The sequence below is a fragment of the Gastrolobium bilobum genome, unplaced genomic scaffold, assembly GCF_033153095.1.
Source record: "Gastrolobium bilobum isolate Gb01-03AN ecotype WA unplaced genomic scaffold, APGP_CSIRO_Gbil_v1 utg3981, whole genome shotgun sequence".
NCBI lineage: Eukaryota > Viridiplantae > Streptophyta > Magnoliopsida > Fabales > Fabaceae > Gastrolobium > Gastrolobium bilobum.
This window is the reverse complement of record NW_026898638.1, coordinates 478,924-503,276: the sequence shown is the minus strand read 5'-3', so window position 1 is coordinate 503,276 and position 24,353 is coordinate 478,924. Positions and strand designations below refer to the sequence as shown.

The window sequence follows — 24,353 nt, the reverse complement described above, 5'->3', positions numbered from 1 at the left end:
GAGTCATATCTCACTCAATTCGTAGTCAAATGAAGTGTATGAGCTATGATTTTGAAGCTTAGGATTTCTTCTGTATTGTCCTAAAATATGGGATAGTAATAAGTCGTGGATCATATGCAATTTTCATTTTAGTGCAGACTGCTTAATTTCACAGGATGTCAGACAGCCACTGCTTGTCACTTTTGAAAGTTAATATCTTCTTCGTTTCTTATCAAAACAAGGCTTAAGATATATCAAATTAAAGGTCTAGATGTCTACTATAACTTATTAAGATATATCAAATTAAGATATATCAAATGTGACATCCAAATCATGCTTATTCCCGCCATATATTGTAATAAAGATAAAAAATAAAGATTAGATCTTTTAATTCAGAGGAATAAGAGGATTACCTGATAACTATCGCATCCCGGCAGCCCGGATATATAGACTGCTGGGCTGGGGGGGAATATGGGCCACCTGTACATGGGATTGAATCCCGGAATAAACTCAGATATTGCCATATTAATAAGAAGTCTTCAAACAAAAAGGGCCCAGAAATGACCGAAATATAATAATATGGCAGCCCAACAACCCGGACATCCAGATTTCCAGATTATGGGGCAAATGCAAGAATGCAATCATTAAAATAGAACAAGGAAAAGTAACAACCTTCGTAAGTTGAGATCTCAACAAGGTGATTTGTAGAAAGATCAGCCAATCTCAAGTTTTACCTTGGCCAAAAAGATCGAGGGAGAAAAACTGGAATAACATACTCGATACTCGGCAAGTCCGGCCCAAAATTCAACACATATAGATGGTTGAAACCATATTCCACGAATTAAAGGTTAACAAAGCTCGAACCAAGAACCAGGCCGAGTTTTCATCCTTATGTAATATAACTCAAAGCTCTATTATGAACAAGAAACAATGAAGTCAATAGGACCGAGATAGCAGCATTAATAGTACACGACAAATGTCACAGTGAAGCCTGTAGCAGGTAATAAAAACTCAGATACCTGACCAGTCTCAACCATAGCTCGGAATTCAATATGAGATCCTAAAGTTGCATATACAACATAATGTGCACCCCGGCAGCCCGGACACCCAAACTACCGAGCTGGAGGGTAATTGTTATGAACCTAACAAAGGCCCACATTCTACAAGGCCTAAAAATGGCTAACAGTTAAGAGGGAATTAAGGAAATATTCTTTAATCACACTAGTCCTACTATGGCTGCAATAGATCAACAATTGGACCCCTAATATTCCTAAGAGGCCCAAAAGTCCACTCCTGCCAGGTAATCCTTATATAAATAAGAGATTAAGCCAATAAGGTACACACATTCTAAACCCTTTCTCTCTTAGCTATCATTGTGCACACACCCCACGCCTTGACTATGTCATTTGTATTATTATGCACAGAGATCCGTTGATCTTTAGGGTACCTCCCCCATAGGTACCTGAGAAAGGGCAAACAGATCCAATATTAATATATCAATATCTGATTGGACATCTTTGCCATTCATACAGAACGGGGAGTAAATAGACTGGTATAACTTCTGTAATCGCAAAAGCAACGAAGGAACACAGAGGAGTTATTGATGACTGTCGACAGTTTTAGAATAGTTAGCTTACGTTAAGAATATATGGAGCTATATAAGTTTAAATTGAGCTTATAATATCTCGTTGGAAAGCTTAGAGAGTCTAGTTTAACATAATAAAATATGAGAGTTTATTGACAAGGAGTTTATGTGCAGTTCTAAAAATACTAAACCTATATCTGGTTAGGAAATTGTATAAATGAGTATTTGAGCTTTGTTGGTTCATGGGATCCACTTAGTATCTTTTAATATGTATTGTATGATATTTAAGCAATAGAAATTATGTTCCGCATTTGTTTTTGGTTACAACTATTGTAAGGGAATTTCCTTAAATACAGTTATTTTTAAATGGAAACGTTTATAAGAAGGAAAAAGTTTTATCGTATTATTCAAAACCGTGTTTGTAATTGCGCTTAATATCATATGCAATGTTAACATACCAATTTGAAAAAGGGTGTTATAGTCTCCACCCTCGAGTTCACTTCCTACATGAAATGTCAGAACACACAAAATAGCAGAAACATATAGCTCAAACATGCAAATTCTAAATTTATCATGTCATCATGTCAAATCACATATCGAATCAGACATATAGTCATCATATCAAATACTAATATCAGTCAGCCATATCCAATTATCATTTCAAATACTGACATTAGTCATACATCAATTCATCAAATCATGATATCAGATCAAACATATCAAATCCGTGTATAACGGCAGAGAGCATTTCTAGTAACGAAAATTCTTATAACATCCGTACATAACGACATATAACATAACTGATATCATATCATATAACTAAAAATACGGCATCCTGTAGTTAAAACCTTTACATGGATAGTCCAGATACATTTATATACTGAAAATACGACATCCCGTAGTTAAAATCTATACACTAATAGTCCATATAAATATCATATACTGAAAATACGACATCCTATAGTTAAAATCTCTTCACGGATAATCGAGATACATATCTATGCGAACCGAAGTTCCTCCAGAGTAACCAGAACCAACCAAGGACCGAATGAGTTCATGGTGCTAATAGAAACCAGAGCCACCCGAGGACCAGATGCACACATGGCATATAACAGGCACTAGAGCCACCCGAGAATCGGATGCACTAATAGCATATCAAGTACTAGAGCCAACCAAGGACCGGATGCGCTCATGCATATAACTAGCTTGTTCATTGGCCAAGAACCATATATATATATATATATATATATATATATATATATATATATATATATATATATATATATATATATTACACATACACTACATGTTATGCCATGGCTACAATTATAAGGGACGCCTCCTATGTGTTTGAATTAAAGCATATTCTGATATGCTATGAGTATTCTGATGATTTATTATAAGATGATATGTCTGATTCAATTATATTATATATATATATATATATATATATATATATATATATATATATAGACACCTCAATACTTGTGTTGTATTACTTTCTTTACTTTTTGTTTTATATTTATTTATTTTGAAATTTTTTCAAGATGACCATTAGGTTATAATTGACAAATGACTATGAATGAGAGAATATTAGTTATTATTCATTGAGTTAGTAAAGTTATGGGCGTTTATTTATAATGAATACTTATAAAGGTAAATAACATATCAACCCATGTTATTATACCCATTTCTATATTTAATACACAAACTTCATTTTGTAACACACAGCCTATGAGATTTATTCAGGTTTTATCATATTTTCAGCTTTTGTTTCCCATAAACCTTATATCATATCTGTGTTGCGATTTATTGCATTTGGTTTTGATCATTTGCACCTATATTACACCACAGGTCCACAGCGATTACTCTCAGCCAAGTGGCATGGATGAGCTTTCAATTAAGTCTCAATTAAATTGCCTACTCGGGAGTTATAGCGGTGAGGACCTCGTAAATAAATCAATTATAAGACTTCTCAACAAGACCATCGTATAAAAGCAATCAGATGAACCAATAAGTATATCATGCCACATATTTTAAATATTGGAAAATATGTCTTTCATGTTGCATGGAAAAAAATTATCTCATGTAACACGTAAGAAAGTAGGTGAAAGCCACTAAGGAGAAGAGAAAGAAATAAAAAAAAGTGAATTTCACCCATCTTTTTGTATGTGCAGACAATTTATGACCGGCATATTTCCCTATAAAAAGATCCAAGTATAGTCATCTTTCTCATATTCAATATAATCTTTAGAATATTGATGTGAACGTTGAAGTGTTTCGCAGTTACTCATTGTTAACTGGGAATTGTGTCTACTTTAATGGTTTGATTTTTGTATTATTTGAGCTGAAATGAGTTTAAAAGTGCAGGGTTTCGGGTCAAGAAGTACCAATGCAGCCCAGTAAGGTAAAAAGAAAAAAAGAATGGTAAATGGATAAGTAAAATTTACTTACCTTAGTCACTATTTTGTTGCAGTGAAAGAGCCACATGGATTCACTTTTTGGAAATAGAAAAAGAGCTGGACCGCTGGATGAGCACAGGTATGGATGGAAAGTAATGAATCTTTGGAGCTCTTTTTGTTTTTAATTAAGTAGAGGAGTTTTTTTTTTGAATTAGAGACTTGAGTCATTTTAGTTTTACATTGGCAAGAAGTTAAGAGTTCTAGTTTTTCTTCAAGTTCCCATTTTTTTAGTTTTTAACTTTCTGAAGACGCGAGCACAAGAAAGAGTCACCTTTGAAGAGATTCAAGAAGACCCATTTCAAGTGCATCGTGTGGAGTTATTGTTCTGTTGTTAATCTTTCAGTTTAAACAATAATAATTTGAAGAACAACTTGTCTGTATCCTTTTTAAACTTCTCCTTCGAAGAAGTGTAATGCATGTCTCTTTAAAAATTTCAGTATCTTTAGTTCTTCTTTTTTGAAATTTGAGATGATTGGATGTACCCATTTTTTTACTGAACACACACTATGATGCTATTTTATTTCATTTGAATAGCAACTCTCTTAGTTTCAAGAAATCTTGGGAAAGATTCTTGCATGAACTGTGATTGGAAAATTAAGTGAATGCATTCTTGCTAATCAAAAGAGTTTGGGAAAGGATTCTTTTGGAAATTAAAACTGGAATTGCGAAGTTCTAGCGAAATTGCTTTACTAGTTCAAATTCTGTTACGAAAGTGCTCTAGCAGTAGTAAAACGCAGAATGCGAAATTCTTTGGGAAAATCCATGATTCAAGAATTCCAGAGTTTATTAATTGTTGTTCTTAGTTGAATAAAATTTAAATTCCTTTGGTCTTTTCTTTAGTTTGAAAGCCTGATTCTTTTATATTCAAGAATTTGATATAGGATAAAAAAGAACCCAAATCAATCGTTCTATGGGGATGATATTTGAATTCCACATACTACTTCAGTGTTTGTTTGCACAGATACTACACTTTCAATATAGAGTTTCCTTCTAACACTCATCATCTTCGATTGTAGTCATATCATCTATAATGACCCTAACTGGTAAATCTTAATTAGAGATTTAATTTAAGGATTTAAATGCCATAATTAGATTCAGTGAGTGATTCTGAGTATTTTGATTGTAATCATGACTATGTTATGAACAGTGCGTTCTGTCGGAGAATTCGCAGTCTCGTGAATTAACCGGTAGAGCTTAAATAAGCAAAATGATTTTAGAGACATAATTTGACAATTCTGACGACAAATATGAGTTCAGAATGAAAAATTGTATAGTCTTGCACTTTTCGTGAAAATCTCGTGAATAGTGTTTTTACCGGGTATTTTGTACTGCTGTTGAGCAACCGGTAGAGTCCAGAAAATAAATAAATGATGGAATGAGAGTGAGAAAGTCCAATATATGCCATACAAGTCAAAACAGGCCCAAGAAAATGATAAGTTTATAAGTGTTAAGTTTCAAAAATAAATAAAGTACAGTTAGTGGTTCACAGTGCTTTTCGTCAAAAACGGTGCAGAAACCGTACTGTGAATTATGAATATTGTTTCTTGGGAAATAAAAATGAATGTAAATGTGGACAGAAAAATAAAAATAAGTCCGTATCTTTAAGTTAAGTTTCGGGTCATTTTAAGTAAAATACGCGATAGAAAAATATCTGTTAAAAAAGGCCACATGTGCTAGCCTTATAAGTGACTAAGTCTCATTATCCCAAATCAGTTTCTCTCTCCTCTCACCCTCTCAAACCCGAGCTGCACCATTGGAGAAGGGGGGTAGGGTTTTGAATTTCTCCTCCTTGATTCTCCATCATTTCTACTCCAAATTCAAAGACCCACCACATGAAATTGCTTGTAAACCACCCAATGAACCCATTCCAACCATCAATTTGAGGTTTTGTTGAGTGTGTGAAGAGTTATCCTCTCCTCCAAATTCGTGCACTATTCATCAAGAGGGCAAAAATGAAGTTTTTGGGGGAGATCCTTTTGGTAAAGGACTTCTAGGCTTTGGGGTAGTTGTTGGAGGTAACAAACCTCTATTCTCATGATGTTGACTTGATTATTTAAGTTATAAATTGATAGATATGTTTTGATGGGAGAGTATTATGAGTTAAAAATTGATTTGTTGATGAATCCTTGGTACCTTGGATGTAAGTAATGAAAAGAGCATTTTGATGCATGTTAAAAAGTAGAGAAAAATCATATGTTTTCCCTCCTTATGTTCGGCCTTTGATAGGGTAATAAGAGTTATTATGCAAATTTTTATTGTATGTTTGAAGAGGTAAAATATGTTGGAATGTAGTGTAAATGGATGAATTGGTGGAAATGCCAAAGTTGGAAAAAAATCCTACAAATACTTGCTCTATGTTTCGAACTATAGGATGTTTAGGGGTATATATATATTGGTTACATTTTATTCTAATAAAATGTGTTGCATTTTAATGTACCCATGGACGAGTTAAGAAGTGAAATAACAGGAAAAATGGTTGAAAAATACCTTGAGTCCCTAAGGGTATGCCTGCGACTTTAAAGAAAATAGCGTGATTTATGTGGAAAATTCTTAAGGAAATGCTTAATTAAATTAAAGAACGTCAACGGGTATATAGAGGTCTAGACTTGTGTATTGGCATAGAATTGGCAAAAATATAAAGAAAGGAAAATAAGCGATAAAATGTATGCTTATGAAATAATCATGGCAGAGTATCATTTTATTGATGCATTGTAAATTATTCTCTAGGTTAGGGATTGAGAAGGATCGGAAATCTCTTGAAGCGATAAAAGTAACTTGTTCCACAAGTAAGCGTATTGGTAAAGCTTCAAGAGGTAAGCTCTATGTTTAAGGAGTCTTTTCCTACTGGAGTGCTCCACCATAGTTAGTGGACTATGGTTGGACTCTATGACTGTATTAATACTCTGTATAGGTGCATTCATATAGAGTTATTTGATGATATGATATGATATGATATGACATGATATGATATGACTGGTTCTGATATAAATTATGTATTGACTTCTGGTACACTGATGTCTTCTTAGGACTTTCCTGAGATTGACTATGTACACCTCTGAGATACTCTGGTTCCGCTTGGGGTCATCCCTTGGGAACACGTGCGTTGAATTCCGCTTGGGGTCATCCCTTGGGAATTACAGCCCACACCTCTGTTATGACATGGTTATATGTTTTGTTCTGTTATGATATCTGTTATATGTTGTACTGGTATACTCTGTATCTGACTTTCATGCAGGAGCGAGCCAGGGGTATGGAGAATTCTCTATAAACCTGGAGCTTACTGAGATTTGAAATCTTACCCCTCGTTGGGGCAACATTTTCAGGTGCACAGACTTTCGGTGAGCCTTCGTTAGGCAGGGACACGACACGGGGCTGAGATGTTTGACGAATCAGTATTTTGAGTAGCTATAGGATACTAATCTTTTTGGAGTGTACCTATGTATTTCGTATTTCCGTAGTGATGGATCATTATGTTAGATCCTGTATTTTGTATATGGCCTGTATATGTCTTGTACATGTCATTCAGTGGATGCATCTACCTTTTGTATTCAGGCATGTTGATATGACTATGTAGTATTCAGTTATGTTTCTGTATTGGACTGCATGCTGTTAGATTAGTGGCACGGAGCCAAATTCTGTATGCGCCCATGGATGGGTATCTGATTATATTGCATGACTGGTACTTCTGAATATGAATACTATTGAAACTGTCTATCAGGAACTCTTGGGAGTGGGATTGGAAAATCCTCAGTAGTCCGATTTACAGAGGTTACTCTGTCCGATTTTTGGTTATGCTTTATATGAAGCTAAGAAGAAAAAGAAAAAAGTTAGCCGTATTTCCGTAAGATAAGTCTTCCGCTGTATCTGTTTATATCATATGTATGTTAATTGAATCGGCTCGAGACGGGGATGTAACATCATCCCATTAAGATACATCCCCAGCTCGAGATATCATCTCACTTGGAGATCGAAGTCTTTCCAGAAAACAACAATAGGAATCTCAACCGTGTGTAATTAAATCCAATATTGATGTGATAAGGTATAATCACATGTTGCATCATAGAGCATGAAAATGCAGTAATGAGGAATCACAAACCAGCATATAAAGCAGTAATTAGTCATGGAGCTGCATATGCAAGAATCACATGACCTACATATGCATTATTGGGGTTCCAAAGTTCTACATAATACATATGCAGTGAGATACCACCACGTTCTGCATATGCAGTAGCCTGAGATATTATTAATGATTATTGCTTAGAAACGTTGACTGTTCCTTTTAAATAATTGGTTTCAGTCTTTTTTTGGCAAATTTACATTGGTCACTATAACTATGTGAAACGGAGAACTGTGAAAAACTAAAGAATGGAGTATACATACAAATATCATTGAACAAATTATGTTAATCTTGTATGTCTGTCTAGTAAAATGAGAAAGTAATTAAGATTTAAGAATATATCCATTTTTTTAAAATTAAATTGAAAATGTATTGTGATTTTTACTAACTAAAACTTAAGAGTAGAAATACTCTTATTTACTTACTTTATAGACAAATTCATTTAGAGTACGTTGATAACTGATAAACAATATATTTAAATTTGAGTATTTTAACTTTGAATAACGTGGTCTTTAAGTTAACAAATCCAAGTGGGTGAGGATATATGCAAGGAAGTTTCTTCTACACAGACTTAGGACTTATCTAATATGGCATCTCCACATGACATGATGCAAGTCTTAAATAAAATGCCTTTACATGACCCAACAAAATTGTTCTGAACTTTAGAATGGAGTAGGTCAATTTCATTTTGCATTTCTCTGATAAGGACTTGCAAATAAAAAAATATTTTGAAGTAACTTCGTCTACAGCATGCTCAGAATATGTCATAGGAAAATAAAATAAAAATGCTATTAAGACATTCAAATCTAATACAAACTCCTTTTAATAATGTGAAGAAGATTTAGCAGATAAAAGGGGTTCTTCCAAATCAGTTTTACAATATGCTTTTTCAGAAGATTCATTTATCAATACTTTCCCTTCCTCTGTCGTATTAACCATTGATTTTGGATCTCTCTCATCTTTCGCTTTAACAACTTCCTCAGCTTTACCCCAAAGCACAACATACAAGCCAATGATCACTCCAATTGCACCTATCAAGCTAACAGATATAAAACAAAAGTGTCACACACAAGGATTATCTCTAAGTTAAAATTTTATATGTGAAAATTTTGTATCTATTTCTTTTTGGGGAGAGTTATATTTACAAACTTTTTATTTACAAACTCTTACAAATTACACTGTATACTCCCGGAAGTACACTAGATTATATTATGTACTTCCAGAAGTACATAGTGTAATTTGCAAAAAATTTTAAAAAAAAATTTGGAAACGGATCATTTTCCTTTCTTTTTTTGTGAACATTCCCAAAATTTAATAGTGCCCCACCTATTTTATGTCTATTTAAAGAGAGAGACAAAAAAATCTTCACCAGATCAACAATTATTGATTCAAGTGGTAAAGAGTTTGTTTTCCTTAACTGGTATCAAGTTCGAGTCTATGAGGTGGGAAAAATGATCTTGGGAGAGTCACTCTCAATACTGGTCCAATACTGCTCGAACTAGTTAGATGATAAAAAATTTTTTGCCAAATTCACATGAAATTTTAAATTATTGATACTAGAGTCGTGTTCAGATCAGTTAACATTACCTTCCAATGTATATTTCCTCATGAAGTAATAAGGCAGCCAATACAGTCACAATCACTGTGAACAGAGGATTGAACATTGCAGAGAAGAGAGGACCTCTCTGTGAAATGCACCATGCTTGAAGAGAGATCAACACTGAAGATCCCATAACTCCCTGCAGAGATTATATTAATTGCAATATGGATTAATCAGACCACTATTGATGCATTTATAAGTGTTGTATATCTCATGGGAAATCATCCACGTACTGCGTATAAAGAGCAACCAAACTCAAGTAGAGAATTAATCTTCCATGCATTTGGGTCTGGCTCCAAGAATACTGTCACTGCTGCTGATTGTAATGTTGCCATCAAACACATCCAGAATCCAAAAGATAGGTGATCTGGGTGGCTTGCGGATGCTGGAACCTGAGGAAGAGATAAAGGAAAGTTCAATGTAAAATATATACGAATGATGCTTCTATGGTCATTGTCATGAATAACTCTCCAAAAATCTTAAAACTGTTAGGTAAAGACAACCCTTTTTGGGATTAAAGCGCGGACAATGTATATGCTTATTTATCTTGTAAACCACTCCTCATTAAACTTCAACTAACGACGGTAGAGGTAAGGTCAATCCTTTTAAACGGTCTTACCCTTGCATACTTGTAAAGATTTTGTTTTCTAGATTTAAACCCGTGATCTTTTTCAGTCACAATGGAACAATTTTGTCATTGCTGTAGGCTCGCCCTCTTATATGCTTATTTATCTTGTACTAAAATAAAACTTTTTATTAAAAGAATAGAATTGATAGGATCAAACTCTACCCCACTTGCTTATAGAGGTTATGATATATCACGAACCAACTCTTTGCTGTTAGGTGAATGATTTTATATCATGTATCTAACCGTTGTTGACATTAAAAAATACCTGCAAAATGAGCCAAAGTGCCCAGGCACAATTGCTTCCAAAGATAAATAGAATACCCAGCAACCAGTTCTGACCTTCTGAGCCCATGATTGATTTTGAAGGCAGGTTTTCTGCATTTAGTAGCTTTGGACCCTTCAACAGAGCAATGGAAGCTGCTCCACTTATACAGATTACTGTCCCTACTATCTTGGCTAAAGTTCTCAAGCTTCGAATATTCACTCTCTCCATTCTAATCAATTCCAGAGTGAAAGAAAAACATTTGAGTTTTTGATTAACACAATCACAATAATACTTCTGGCTAGTTCTATTCTATGCATTGCACCCTAAGCCTCTATGAATGGATTTATAAACAATTTGAAGTGAGTTTTAGGCATTAATTACCCTGTAAAAGCTGCTATCACAAATGTGAGGGCTGGAACAAGATTGGCCATTGCACTTGCAATTGAAGCTGAGGCCAGATATAGACCCTCAAAATATAAATTTTGATTCAATGTAATGCTGCATCATATCCCATTAGTAACAAAACAAAAAGACTAATTAATCTCATGTCCTTAAAATCCCATTTTACTAAATCTAAGACAACACACACACATATATAGAACTTAAGAATGGAAACAAACCCAATTAATGAGGTCAAGAATATCAAGGAAAAACTCCTTAAATTTAAGGAATATGAGCCAGACATTCTCCTGTCAAAGGAAAGAAACAAATATATAAACAAACATGAGGGGGAAGGGATAGTGTCAGAAAAGAAAAAAGGACAAAGAGATGGTGATGAGGACTTCAATACCCTGAGAAATAAGCTACTGGAGCAAGCACAATGGTTGCAAAAACTTGCCTGTACACTATAAATACCCTTGGACTCATTCCCTGTAAGAGAACAGTTCTTGTGCCAAGACTCATACCTGCATAAATAAACTGTATGAACAACATAGCCATTGCTGGCAAGTAGTAATCTAAACCTCTCATCTTTGTTTGCCAAAAGGAGGAGCTAATGAAAATGGAGAAAATAGGTATGTGACCCAATTGCATAAGCGGATTATATACACACTAGTATAAAAACCATCAACATGAGATGGAGATATAATACAAATAAAAACCATCAACCAGATTTTGCACTGACCAAACTTAACTACACCTAATCAGTTGAAGATATAATAATTCTTATGAACCTTGGACGCATGTGCTAAGAAAAAGCCATGATACGTGCTGTGCTTCGGTCCCTCATGTACAACTCACATCATAGTCACCTCTTGTATGTACAATATAGCTAGGCACACAAATTTTTCAAACTTCTCGTGGCAAACATGTTTGTATGGTAAAAAAAACCCAATAAAATTTGGGGTAGATCACACATAGTAGCTAAAATGTAATTTTGTAAAAAGGGTAGAATAGTCATATTAATTAAAAATTTTAACACCGTTAAAAATGAATTCGGATGGAAAAAAGCACGGGGGTAAATAAAAAATCATAGGTGGATAAGTGATTCAAAGGTAAACCACAAGGGGTATTTGAATTGTCCCTATATGTTAAATAGATTATAATAACCTTACTAGTAGTTATTGATTTAATATTGAAGAATAATTAGAAGAAAAATAAATAAAGTCACCTTTGGTGAAAAAGGAGTTAAGTGAAAAAGGAGTTAAAATGACAGCTAAAGGTTAAAAATGCAGGTAAACAAAGTTACCCAACAACTGAAAGTAAAGTTAGAAACATGACTAGAACAATATTCTAGTCTATTGGGTAAAGTTTGGTAATGAATGGAGGTATGTAGATAGATAAGCTTATACCCGCTGGTATAGTAGTGAACTCACTTAAGTGACTAAGTGAGTCACTATTTCTTATTCTCTTCTTCGCGTAATCGAGGAGAAGAAATGAAAATGGAGATTTTGATGGAAAATCTTTCGAAATTCATAACTTGAGCTAGTGACCTCCAAATCACTCCGTTCCAAAGCCAAACTTGCGAGAAATTTCGAGAGGAATCCATTGGTACTAGTATTTCTGGATGGGGTTCACTGTAGAGAGAGATCTTCTTTCTCTAAGATTTCGAATTTCATGGAAAATGGGGATTTTGATGGAACTTGAAGCCATAGGAGCTTGAAGTAAGCTTTCCCTTTCGTTCTAGGTAAGTTTATGTTAAGAAATCCTAGTTTTCTTTGAGTTTTGAGGAAAATTGAATTTATATTTCCATTTTGAAAGTTTGTTTTGATTGAGCATGTTATAGCTTGATTGAGGCTTAATTCATGTTGAGAAAATTGTTTAGATGAGGATTTTAACGGTGAAAATATATTCGGAAAAGTTAAAGATACTGTATTTTTGAATAGTGTCGTATACATGAATAGTGACATATACGTAAATAGTACTGCAGAGATGAATATTACTGTATGTATGCATTGATGATGGATAATAATGGAAATGTATTCCTTGGTTATAGTGTCCTGTTGTCGAGGATCTTCATAAAAGGCAGAAGATAAAGAATGCTAAAGAGTCTGATCCTATTAAAGCAAGTGGCTTTATTTCTTGGATGAATAAAGGAAGTAAAGATTTACAAGTTAAACAATTTGATAACAATTTTAAGAAGAGAGATAATTAAGGAGGGAGTGATAAAATGAATTTTTGCTACCTAAATGTCTTCACTTAGTGAGAAGGACTAAGGACGATTGCTGAAACTGTGTTCTACTTGGGATGAAAGTTGAATGAAATACTTTCCAGGCGGAATGACTTGAAGAGTTGTTTAGTGGGTGGATAATCTTAATGCGCATGATTGGTATAAGCATGAATGCTTTTAAATACCACAAGAGGAATGTTGTATAATAGCTCTTGGCACAATCATGTTATCCCACTATTTGTGTCCATCCTAGATTATATGGTGACATGTGCTAGGCACAAAGTGAGAAAATGGAATTGGATTCCATTGTAGACTTAATCATTAAGTACAGTAAGGTACTGTGTGTACTAGAGACTATGTAAGTTAATCCAAAGACGGACAAATGCACTACTTGGGGAAACGATGGATATTGTTAACAGTCAAGATTTTTTTGGTGCATAAATGACTGTATGTGGCATTATTATACCAGTGATTGGAGCAGGTAGAGGCACGAGTGTCTGTTTGTGCTTGTTCTGTTTGGACTGCATGAGTGAAATCGTTTGTTCTTGGATCGAGAACATAAGTTCGAACACTTATTCGTGTGATGAATTGCTAGAGATAGCTGAGAGATTGACTCCTTTTGGAAATGGTTCAACGATGAGTGAACGACCAAGTGATTGAATTGGTAAGCTTGTGCAAATTGATGGTAGGATATCATAATGGTATTTAACCTGGACAATAAGTGTTTTGAAAGGATCGAACAAGTTGTAAGTATACAAGTTGTATCAGTGCCTAAAGTTGGGGGTCGAGTGCAAACAATAAAATCTCTCAATACAAAGGATAGTCTCAATCCAGTCAGAGGTATGAAAATCAAAAGACTTGCAGGATTAGTCTAATCAGTGTTCCTTGTGTGTAAGGATTAGGTGGATAGACCTAGTGTAATATTTATTGAAAGAAATCTATGATAGTGCCACCTATGGATATTCCTTTGTGGGTGTGCTAGCCTGGGGAATGACCTGGTTGCATAGGTATTCTCGTGATGGATGGAGGCATGGGAAATGACCTGGTTGCATGGGTATTCTTATGATGGCGCGGCAACTTAGGGAATGGCCTGGTGGTATGAGCAATCTTGTAACAGCTGAAGGCCTGAGGATTTACTTGATTGAGACTGATATACTTGCGGGTATAATCGATTGAAGGTGAGTTGATTGAGTGAGCTTATTGGCTATAGAAAAATGTGCCCTGGAGGGGATGTGTCCGAAGAGGTTGCCTCTTAGGAGTTTCATTTAGACACTCGTTCAAGTTGAGACTCATTATCTTTTGTACGAGGTACACGAAAGGCTAGTGTGTCTGTTAGTTCATTGGCCAATAATCTATGGCATTAGCTTCCCTTTGGGGATTGTAACCTACGTGGTGTGGCTCTTGGAAGTTCCATGTGGATACTGCTTTGAGTTGAGACTCATCGGGTGGTCCTAGTGTGCTGAGTGCACAGTGCAATCAATTCTTGGTTGCATGATGATAAGATGTTGGATTGATAAACAAGATTTATGTTTTTCCAATTTGAGGTTATATCCTAAAACCACCAAGAAGTGGAATAAGTAAGAAATGGTATATGTGATTATTGAAATGATGCATTCTTATATATGTATGTTATATGGTGTATTACACACAAGATGGTAATCCCTGAGTGTAGTATGAAGCTGCACAAGATGGTAATCCCTGAGTGGGGGTATAAGGTACATGTCTTATGCTTCTTATGCGTGTAGCTGATGTGCGTAAATCATGCATTCTCTGGTCAGTAGACTTGTTAGCACACACACACACACGCACACACACACACACACACACACACACACACACACACACACACACACACACACACACACACACACACACACACACACACACACACACACACACATATATATATATATATGTTGTTGCATTATCTGGACTTTTACTGCTTAAAAGAATTGATTTCCTTGAGCAAGACTCATAGAGGTGCCGAAATAGAGAAAGAGAGATTCTGGCTAAGGTACAATGAATGTAAGAGAATTGGTAGTATATGATTTAAGATAGAAACAATGAGTCCAGTCGCATATGTATACTTTGCATGCGAATTATGAGACATGTAAATAAGGATTTCAGGTATGAAAAATGACATTGCAAAGTTTGTTGAGAAGTGTCTAATATGTCAGAAAGTTAAGATTGAACACTAGAGACATGGTGGTTTTTCTTTAACCTCTGCATATTTCGATATGGAAGTGGGATCGTATTTCCATGGTTTTGTTGTTGGGTTGCCTAGGACTCATGTTGGATATTCTATATGGGTTATTATTGATAGGCTTACGAAGTCTGTCCATTTTCTGCCAGTGAAGGTGACTTTTACTACAGAGCAGTTGGCTGGACTCAATTTGAAGGAGATTGTGAGAATTCACGGGGGCCCTGAAAGCATTGTGAGCGATCGGGACCCGAAGTTCACATCTCGCTTCTGGGGAGCACTGCAGCAGGCTTTCGGCACTCAGTTGAGACTGAGCACGACTTATCATCCTCAGAATGATGGTCATACAAAGAGGACTATTCAGACCCTGGACGACATGCTGAGAGCCTGTGCCCTGGAGCAGGGTAAGGCATAGGATAGGTACCTTCCACTGGTAGAGCTCTCGTATAATAATAGTTTCCATTCAAGTTTAAGCATGACACCTTATGAGGCTTTGTATGGCCGACAGTGTAGATCACCTACTTGTTGGACTAAGGTTGGAGAGAGGCAATTGATTAGACCAAATTTGGTACATGACACTTCTAATCATATTAGAATGATCAGAGATAAATTGAAACATGCACAGAGTTTCCAGAAAAGCTATTATAATCATAAGCATCGACCTTTTGAGTTTACAGAGGGTGAGCATGTCTTTGAAAGATTGTCAGATGTGATAGTTGTGGGGCGTGCTTTTGGAGTAAGGAAGTTGAGCCCCAGGTTTATCGATCCCTATCAGATAATAAAATGGTTGGGACCGGTTGCTTATCAGCTTGCCTTGCCTCCATAGTTATCTGGTATTCATGATGTATTCCACGTGTCTCAGCTTCAGAGAGATATTTGGGATGAATCCCTTGTTGTACAGCTTGACGAGGTTCAGATACGGGAGAATCTTAAGACTTCTGTGGGGCCGTGGAAAATTCTTGACATAGATGAAAGGAAATTGAGAAATAAGACAATCTCAATGATTAAGATTCAATGGGAAGACAGAACGTCTAAGGAGACTACTTGGGAGCGTGAGGATGAGATCCTCCGGCTATATCCTGAATTTGTTTCCAAGTACGATCCTAATTTTGCGGACAAAATCTTAAAAAAGTGGGGTGAGTATAATAACCCTCACTAGTAGTTGTTGATTTAATATTGAATAATAATTAGAAGAAAAATAAATAAAGTCACATTTGGTGAAAAAAGAGTTAAAATTACAGTTCAGGGGTAAAAATATAGATAAACAAAGTTATCCAAAAAGTGAAAATAAAAGTTAGAAATATGACTAGAAAAATATTCTAGTCTATTGGGTAAAATTTGGTAATGAATAGAGGTGTGTAGATAGATAAGCTTATACTCGTTGATATAGTGAACTCACTTAAGTGATTAAGTGAGTCACTATTTCCTATTCTCTTCTTCGCGTAATCGACAGAGAGACAGAGGAGGAGAAATGAAAATGGAGATTTTGATGGAAAATCTTTCGAAATTCATAACTTGAAATAGAGACCTCCAATTCACTTCGTTCCAAAGCCAAACTTGTAAGAAATTTCGAGAGGAATCCATTTGTACCAGTATTTCTGGATGGGGTTCACTGTAGAGAGAGATCTTCTTCCTCTAAGATTTCAGATTTCATGGAAAATGGAGATTTTGATGGAGCTTGAAGCCATGGGAACTTGAGGTAAGCTTTCCCCTTCGTTCTAGGTAAGTTTATGTTAAGAAATCATAGTTTTCTTTGAGTTTTGAGGAAAATTGAATTTAAGTTTATATTTTGAAAGTTTTGTTTGATTGAGCATGCTAGACCTTCATTGAGGCTTAGCTCATATTGAGAAAAGTGTTTAAATGACTCTAGTGAAATGTTAGACATTTAGACATGAAAAATGATATTTCCAAACCATTTTTTATATATATTTTTAAATTTTATGCACCTCCTTATTTAAGAAAACAATAAAAGAATATGTGTTAAGATGTATATATTTTTATTTATTTTATTTTAAATAACATAAAAATAATATGATAAGCATATTTCCAATACCATTGTACCGTCATTTGCAGGATGTTATTTTAATGAGACAACATGCAGAAAAAGGAGGGAAACAATGAGTTTTATATCTCATAATTTGATGTGTAAAATAAGAAAGCCTTTCTACATATTTCTTTCTTGAGTGCGACGGATGTTGACGGATAATATAAATGAATCATAGAATTATTATTTTTATTATTTATTTAACAACTAATGTACAAAATATAAATTTTGTGATATTTGTATATTTAATATATATAAATATTAAATAGAATAGCGTAAAATTATTAGTATATAATTTACAGTATGCATTACTTAATGAACAGAAAAATAAAAAGAGAATAACAAAAAAATAATAAAAAAATAAAAAGATAAGAATTTTTCTTTTTTCTTTTTTTTTGGTGCTGCAATTAAAATTTAGAACTTAAATTAGTAAAACAAAATCATGTAATTTTTATTTAATAGTTATACTTTTTAAAAAATAAAATAAAATATAACTTAGTACTTTTATTTTCACGAACGTTATAAACTTGTAATGTAAATTACCGATTACATATAACAGCGTGTGAATCATAGGCGTGATCCCACGCAACATGGCTCAAATTTGAGTCTGGACTAAAAAATTATATGCATATTTTTTTTTTTAAATTTTAGTTAGTTCATATCATAATATATTTAAATTATATTAAATACAGAGCATTTGAGCAAGCAACACTGAGAAGAATTATAATTTTATTAAATATTTTTTAGTTTTACTATATATATATATATGAGTTTATCGTTTCTCAAGTTGTTTGAGATAATTTTATCTCCGGCTACTAAATCATAACCATACAAAGATAGATCAAAGGTTATAAAGGAAAAGAGAGAAAAAGAAAATCATAACCATTCAAAGGTGAATCAATTAATATATGAAAATAAATAAATAAAACGAAGTAGTTTTGAGATAGTCGGAGATAAACTTATCTCAAACTGCTTGAGAAATATTTTTCCCTATATATATATATATATATATATATATATATATATATATATATATATATATATATATATATATATATATATATATATATAAAGTGTGTGTCATTTTAAATGATGTAAAGTTGTGTCATTTTAAGTGTGAGAAAGATATAGATAAAGGAGGAAAGAGAGTGGACAAAAAAAATAAAGGTGTAAGTCTCACCTCTTTGTGAGAGTAAAATGATATAAGTTGTGTCATTTAAAAGTACAAATATTTTTTCATATATATATATATATATATATATATATATATATATATATATATATATATATATATATATATATATAAGTGAAAATTGAGCACATAGCCTAATATAACTTACCCAAATCTTTTATAAAAAATATTGGAAGTTTTAGATAGGGTCAAATTACAAATTGTAATCCGGGCCAAATTACAATTTTAACCTGACCAAATTATAATTAATTATATAATTACACATAATAAATATAATTTATTAAAACTTAACCGAGCTAATACCACACCCACACAACACATCGCTCCGCCACTCCCACCACGCAACATTATTAGCTATGACTGTGATGATACAGTTTAGAACTTTAGATACATGCGAATATTAAAATTTCTTTTACTTATTATTATTGTTATTATTAAATTGTTACACTTTAAAAAATATTAAAATATCCTAAATTTAACACTGTTTATCAAAGTAATATAGTTAATCTCTAGTTCAATTTTTAAAACTTTACTCCTAAAACTTGCTAATAGCCTCTTGCTTTAATTCCTCCAATTGATAGACTCAACCATAGATTTTATCAAATTAAAACTTAAATGTCAATGCAAATAATCAAATATAATTGCATCAAAGTAAAAATAAGGCAAGAAAATCATGCACAATTGGTTTATCTTGATTTAGCCACTGCCTCCTTACCTATATATACTCTTTTTATCAAAATATTCCACCATAATTATATTCAAATTTGGCATTTACGGAAAGAGAAGTGAAATTCTAACCACTAAGTAACATTACTTTAATTGTTATATTACTTCTGGTTATATATTTATTACATATCTTTACATAAATTCAATTTAACCGATTCAACTAGTGACCCATTAACCTAATATCTCGATCGAGTTAATATCCGGTTTGGATTTAATAATAAGTATTACTCCAAATAATCACTTGATATTTTCTTTAATTGGTACAGTTGTGGCTGAAGAAGTGATGTTTTTAAGTTTTTCCAATTAATTAACACATAATTATCCATCTATTGACCCCATTGGAATTTATGATGTAAATTAACTTCAAGGATAATGTTGATAGTACATGTGACATTTTACTAAACACAAAATGCATTAGTCTTCAATTGGTTGGCCATTAGGACTCGTAAAAGGGGTCACTTTCTTACATTTATAAAGTGACATCATTATAAAAGATATCATTTCTTTGCACAAACACAACTCACACCTCACGTTTTAAGTGAATATGTTTGCCTAACACATAATGGGCCCATTAGCTCAAAATAGTTATGATTCACTCTTTCACTCATCAATGGAGAATCTTCAACCCAAAATATTGAATTAATTAAATGGGGGCGGTGAGGATCAAACTCGTAACATGAAGTTCTGATACAATGTAAAGAACCAATTCAACCCAAAAACTTAAATTATTAGGTGAGACTACGTTAATGATTTTATATAACTCTAACAATCTTAATTACATATGTTGTATATTTGTTTGCAGGTTTATTGAACCGCTTCAAGCAGGGTTATCAACTATGTTGCAAATTGAGAACATGCTGGCTGGACAAGCTATACCATTAAATTTTATTAAAGCAATTTAGAAGGATTTCAAAGAAGCTACCGATTCGAGTGGGAAATTTTCATTATTGCCTAATTATTCTTTCTAATTAAGGTCTATATTTTCAGTTTATTTTTGGCTAAAATGCACATATCCACCCTGATCTATTGCCTCAATTGCACTTTCTACCTAAACTGTAAGTTTTTAGGCACATTCCATGCCAATCTACACCCTGATCCATGTTCAAAATGTTTGAGTTTTAATACAAGTGGCTTTTACGTGGACCTACCGTGACTCTTTTGGAGGGAAAGGCCGTTGAATTTACTAATTTGCCCTTGTCCCAAAAAAAGAGAAAAATAAAACTCTCTATTTGGAAGCTATGGGGTGATAGAATCAAAAAGTATGAGTGCAAGAAGAAAATAAGGTTAAATGAATAGTAATAACGGTAGTAATGATGATGATGAAAAGCTGAGATAATATGTCACATTATTCAATTGATAGGTAGCTGCAGGCGTGCAGCATTATTGATTGTATAATTCAGTGGTCGTTTCCATCAAAAGAATCTTGTCAGGTAATGCGTTGACTGCTCCATTAACAATTTACTGTCAATTTAGCTGGCAGAGGTCAACTGGTAATGGAGTCATAGACTAGGAAGGAACATGCCTCGGTTCGTAGTTTCAATGCAACAAGGGTCATGTGTGATGGATATGTATAATTGAAAATCTAGAGTGCTATACTCTGTCAATAAATATAATAATCTAGAATTTTTATTTTTATTTTGTAGTTTGTATAATTTGAGCATGTGAATGGGATTAAACCTATTATATTTGCTATGGAAAACTTAATTGCCCATCATATATGGGTTCCTTAATTGGTTGGACATCTACTTGAAAATCTCCAGGTTGTCTTGACAGGTGATTTTCATGCTGTTGATTCCAGTGAATTGAACAGGTCTGTTACATTTTTGTTTCTCATATTTTTATAAACAGCATATTGCATATATGTTGTTTCCTTCACTCAATATAATAAGGACCTCATTCCTTCATAGTCTACCCCGTGCAACAGTTTTATGCTGCGTCCAGACAGGTTATTTTAGAACTAGTTATGCTTGTTGAGCTGAAACTACCAACAGAATTTGTGAGAGAAGTGCAGTTGAATACTTAGTTTTTGTCTGAGTACTTATATCTGATAACTTTGGAGAACTATGTACTTGATTTATTCACTGAAACAATTTTTTTTGTGTGGGTATACATCATTATTTAAGAGATATATACTCCGATTTTTCCTTTATATCCCTTTTTAATTTTAAAATAACTTATCAATCATATGCAGCTTTAATTGTGTATTTGTGTTTATAAACCAAATTCAGCTCCCCAACATTGGGCTAAGGCAACATGACCTTACTTTATAACTTGTTTATAACGCTGGTGCACTCCATCTGCAAGAGTTCAAAGTAAAGGAGCAAGGAGTTTGGATGTCAATCGAGAATGAACAGTCACACAACATGAGTTAGGGATGATTTTGTTTCCTTTAGATGACAAATTCAAGTAGCGAAAAATGAATGGCTATAAAAATGAAGGGAAGAAAAATAAAGGGTATTACCTTCTTCTTATTTGAGAGTTAAAATTATGACCGAGAAAAAAAATGAAGAATTAATGATATATTTTCAATATTTTACCATTTCTTAAAAACTAATATAATTATTATATTTTACATATGAAAATAAATTTAAAATTTCTAAAAAAATTATTTATGCAATTAACATATTTAAAAATGATTCTCTCTCTAAAAAAACTATTTTCTCTTTTAAAATTATTTTTTTTCTCTCTTAGACATGGGAGAAGAGAGAAGAGATCAAAGCATGAACGGAAGGTAAAATAAAGAAGGGGTTGTCATTATGGTTTTGTGTATGTGTGTGTGATGATTGATTGTTTCTTGATTGTGTGTGTGATGATTGATTGTTTCTAAATTGAATGAGAGAAAATCAAAAAAGTTGAAAAGAGAATAAAGGCACGTAAGTAATTTACTATGTTTTCCCTCTCAATCTCCCTAAATTGGGAGAACTCTAATTTTAAGTAAGGGTAAAAAAGGTACTTGAGAGTTTTACAAAAATCTCTTATTCTCTTCCCCATTTTTAAAAACTCGCATTCAAGGAGAAGATATAAACAAAATATTCTTCTTCCTTCACTTTCCCTCTTAATATCGACTATCAAACACACCTAAGAGAAAATTTTGGGCTTTGTCTACTATCACAGAGATAATTCAAGCAATCTAAAAGGCCTTTTTTTGTTGGCATAGAAAGCAGACACTAGGTAAGAAGGATCATTGGAGAAAAGGAGTATAGAAGCATCCATTATCCGCTAAATTTGCTAGTCATGGGGATTAACATCGTCTCCATTAGGTGTGGGCATTTTAGCAGATGGTTGGGTATCTCTCAGTGCTGCTATGCAAGCATTCAGAGATGATTGTATTGAGAAATATATAACTACCACCAATGATTTGTTGTACTGAGCAAAGTTGTTTTCAAGACAATTTTACACAAATGGTTTCTAGTGGAAACTGTGGATGAAGCTAAAGCAACAATATTAGTTCTAAGGGTAAATGAAAACAGCTAAGTCTTTAGGTCATGTGCAAGCCTTGAAATCTACCAATACAAATTCAAGTATTGGAAACGTATCAAGCAACCAACAACAATCGATTTTGAAAGCACTTGGAGTTAAAGAACCAAATTGTCAAATACTACACAAGCCAGTTTCATAAGAATTTGACTAAACTGATTTAAACATAATGTCTCAAATGCTAATTTTACGAAAACTGTTTTGTTTAAAAAGTTGAAGACCATAATAAAAGTTTGTATGAATTACGGACATACATATAAGACATTTTAACGCCGACTCAGCCAACGAAGGGAACAAAAGACTCAAAAGAGGCAATCAGCATATCTACCCAATCATGATTACCAATAATTAGAAGAGCAGGACACAGCTTGCAGTAACAAGAGCAAACATGATGGAAGATAAGCCCAGCAAGAGCAGAACATCAATCTAGTGCTTTTTACTTCTCTAGGTTCAAATGCTCTAACAATGTAATCATATATATGGAGTTGCATCTTCTCCTGAAATATAAAGAGAACTTTTTCCAGCATATACAATAAAGTGGGTCCCATTGGCTTTAAAAATAAAGAAAAAGAAATGAAATGTTGGCACGAAAATCACAACCTCTCACTAGCAGTAGAACATATTTTTTCTACGGCGGGAGAATTATTTTCCTCTATATATATATAGGTTAAACACTTCTCATGTTGTATGAAAAATGTTTTCTCATGTTAAGACTCAACTAGTGATGGGTCCCACACTTATTTAAAAAAAAAAAAAAAACTTTGCACGTAAATGAAAGGATCACAACATGAGAAAACACTTCAAATGCAATATGAGAAGTATTTTTCCCTTTATATATATATATATATATATAAACCAACCCTATCACAAGCTAAAATAGTAAATTAGACCAAAGAATTCATGTCATTTATTAAACAAATTAATGCGTTTAATATTTCCTGAAAAAATTAAAATAAAAGTGTGTTAGCTCTATCCATATAGTCATCAATCATTCACATAAATTGGAGAGCCGGACGACAAGTAAATATGCTAGGCAGAGCCAGCAAAACGGGCTCGGTTCGGCGGGCTAACCCGCCAAACGGGGCGAGGCGGGCTGAGTTTTTCAACCCATCTCAAAAACGGGGCGGGGCGGGCTCATTTTTTGGCAGGTTAATGGCGGGAATAGGCAGGCCGAGGAAGGTCAGTGTAAAATAGGCTCAGGCTGGCGGGCCAACCCGCCCAACCCGCCAAACGGGGCGGAGCGGGCTGAGTTTTTCAGCCCACTTTCAAAAGCGGGGCGGAGCGGGCTGACTCATTTTTTGGCGGGTTGATGGCGGGGTGGGCCGCCCACTTTGCCACCTCTAGGGTAACCCTAAGGGTGTGTTTGGTACAAGGGTATTTGAAAGATTACTGGTAAACCTTCTCTGGTAAACGTAAATTGTCATGTTTGGTAGAAGTAAACAAACCCAATTCCCGGATATCCTTAAATTA

General features: G+C 33.9%; 1 protein-coding gene across 1 annotated transcript; it reads right to left on the bottom strand.

The window, feature by feature from the left end:
* Window positions 1-8,965: 8,965 nt before the first annotated feature.
* Window positions 8,966-11,605, bottom strand: LOC133317929 (WAT1-related protein At4g30420). Its single transcript, XM_061519830.1, has 7 exons — window positions 11,427-11,605; window positions 11,257-11,325; window positions 11,018-11,134; window positions 10,637-10,865; window positions 9,977-10,135; window positions 9,731-9,882; window positions 8,966-9,182 (listed from the first exon to the last, which is right to left on the bottom strand). Exons 1-7 carry the CDS (start codon window positions 11,603-11,605, stop codon window positions 8,966-8,968), a joined length of 1,122 nt encoding a protein of 373 aa, XP_061375814.1.
* Between the last annotated feature and the right edge of the window lie 12,748 nt (window positions 11,606-24,353).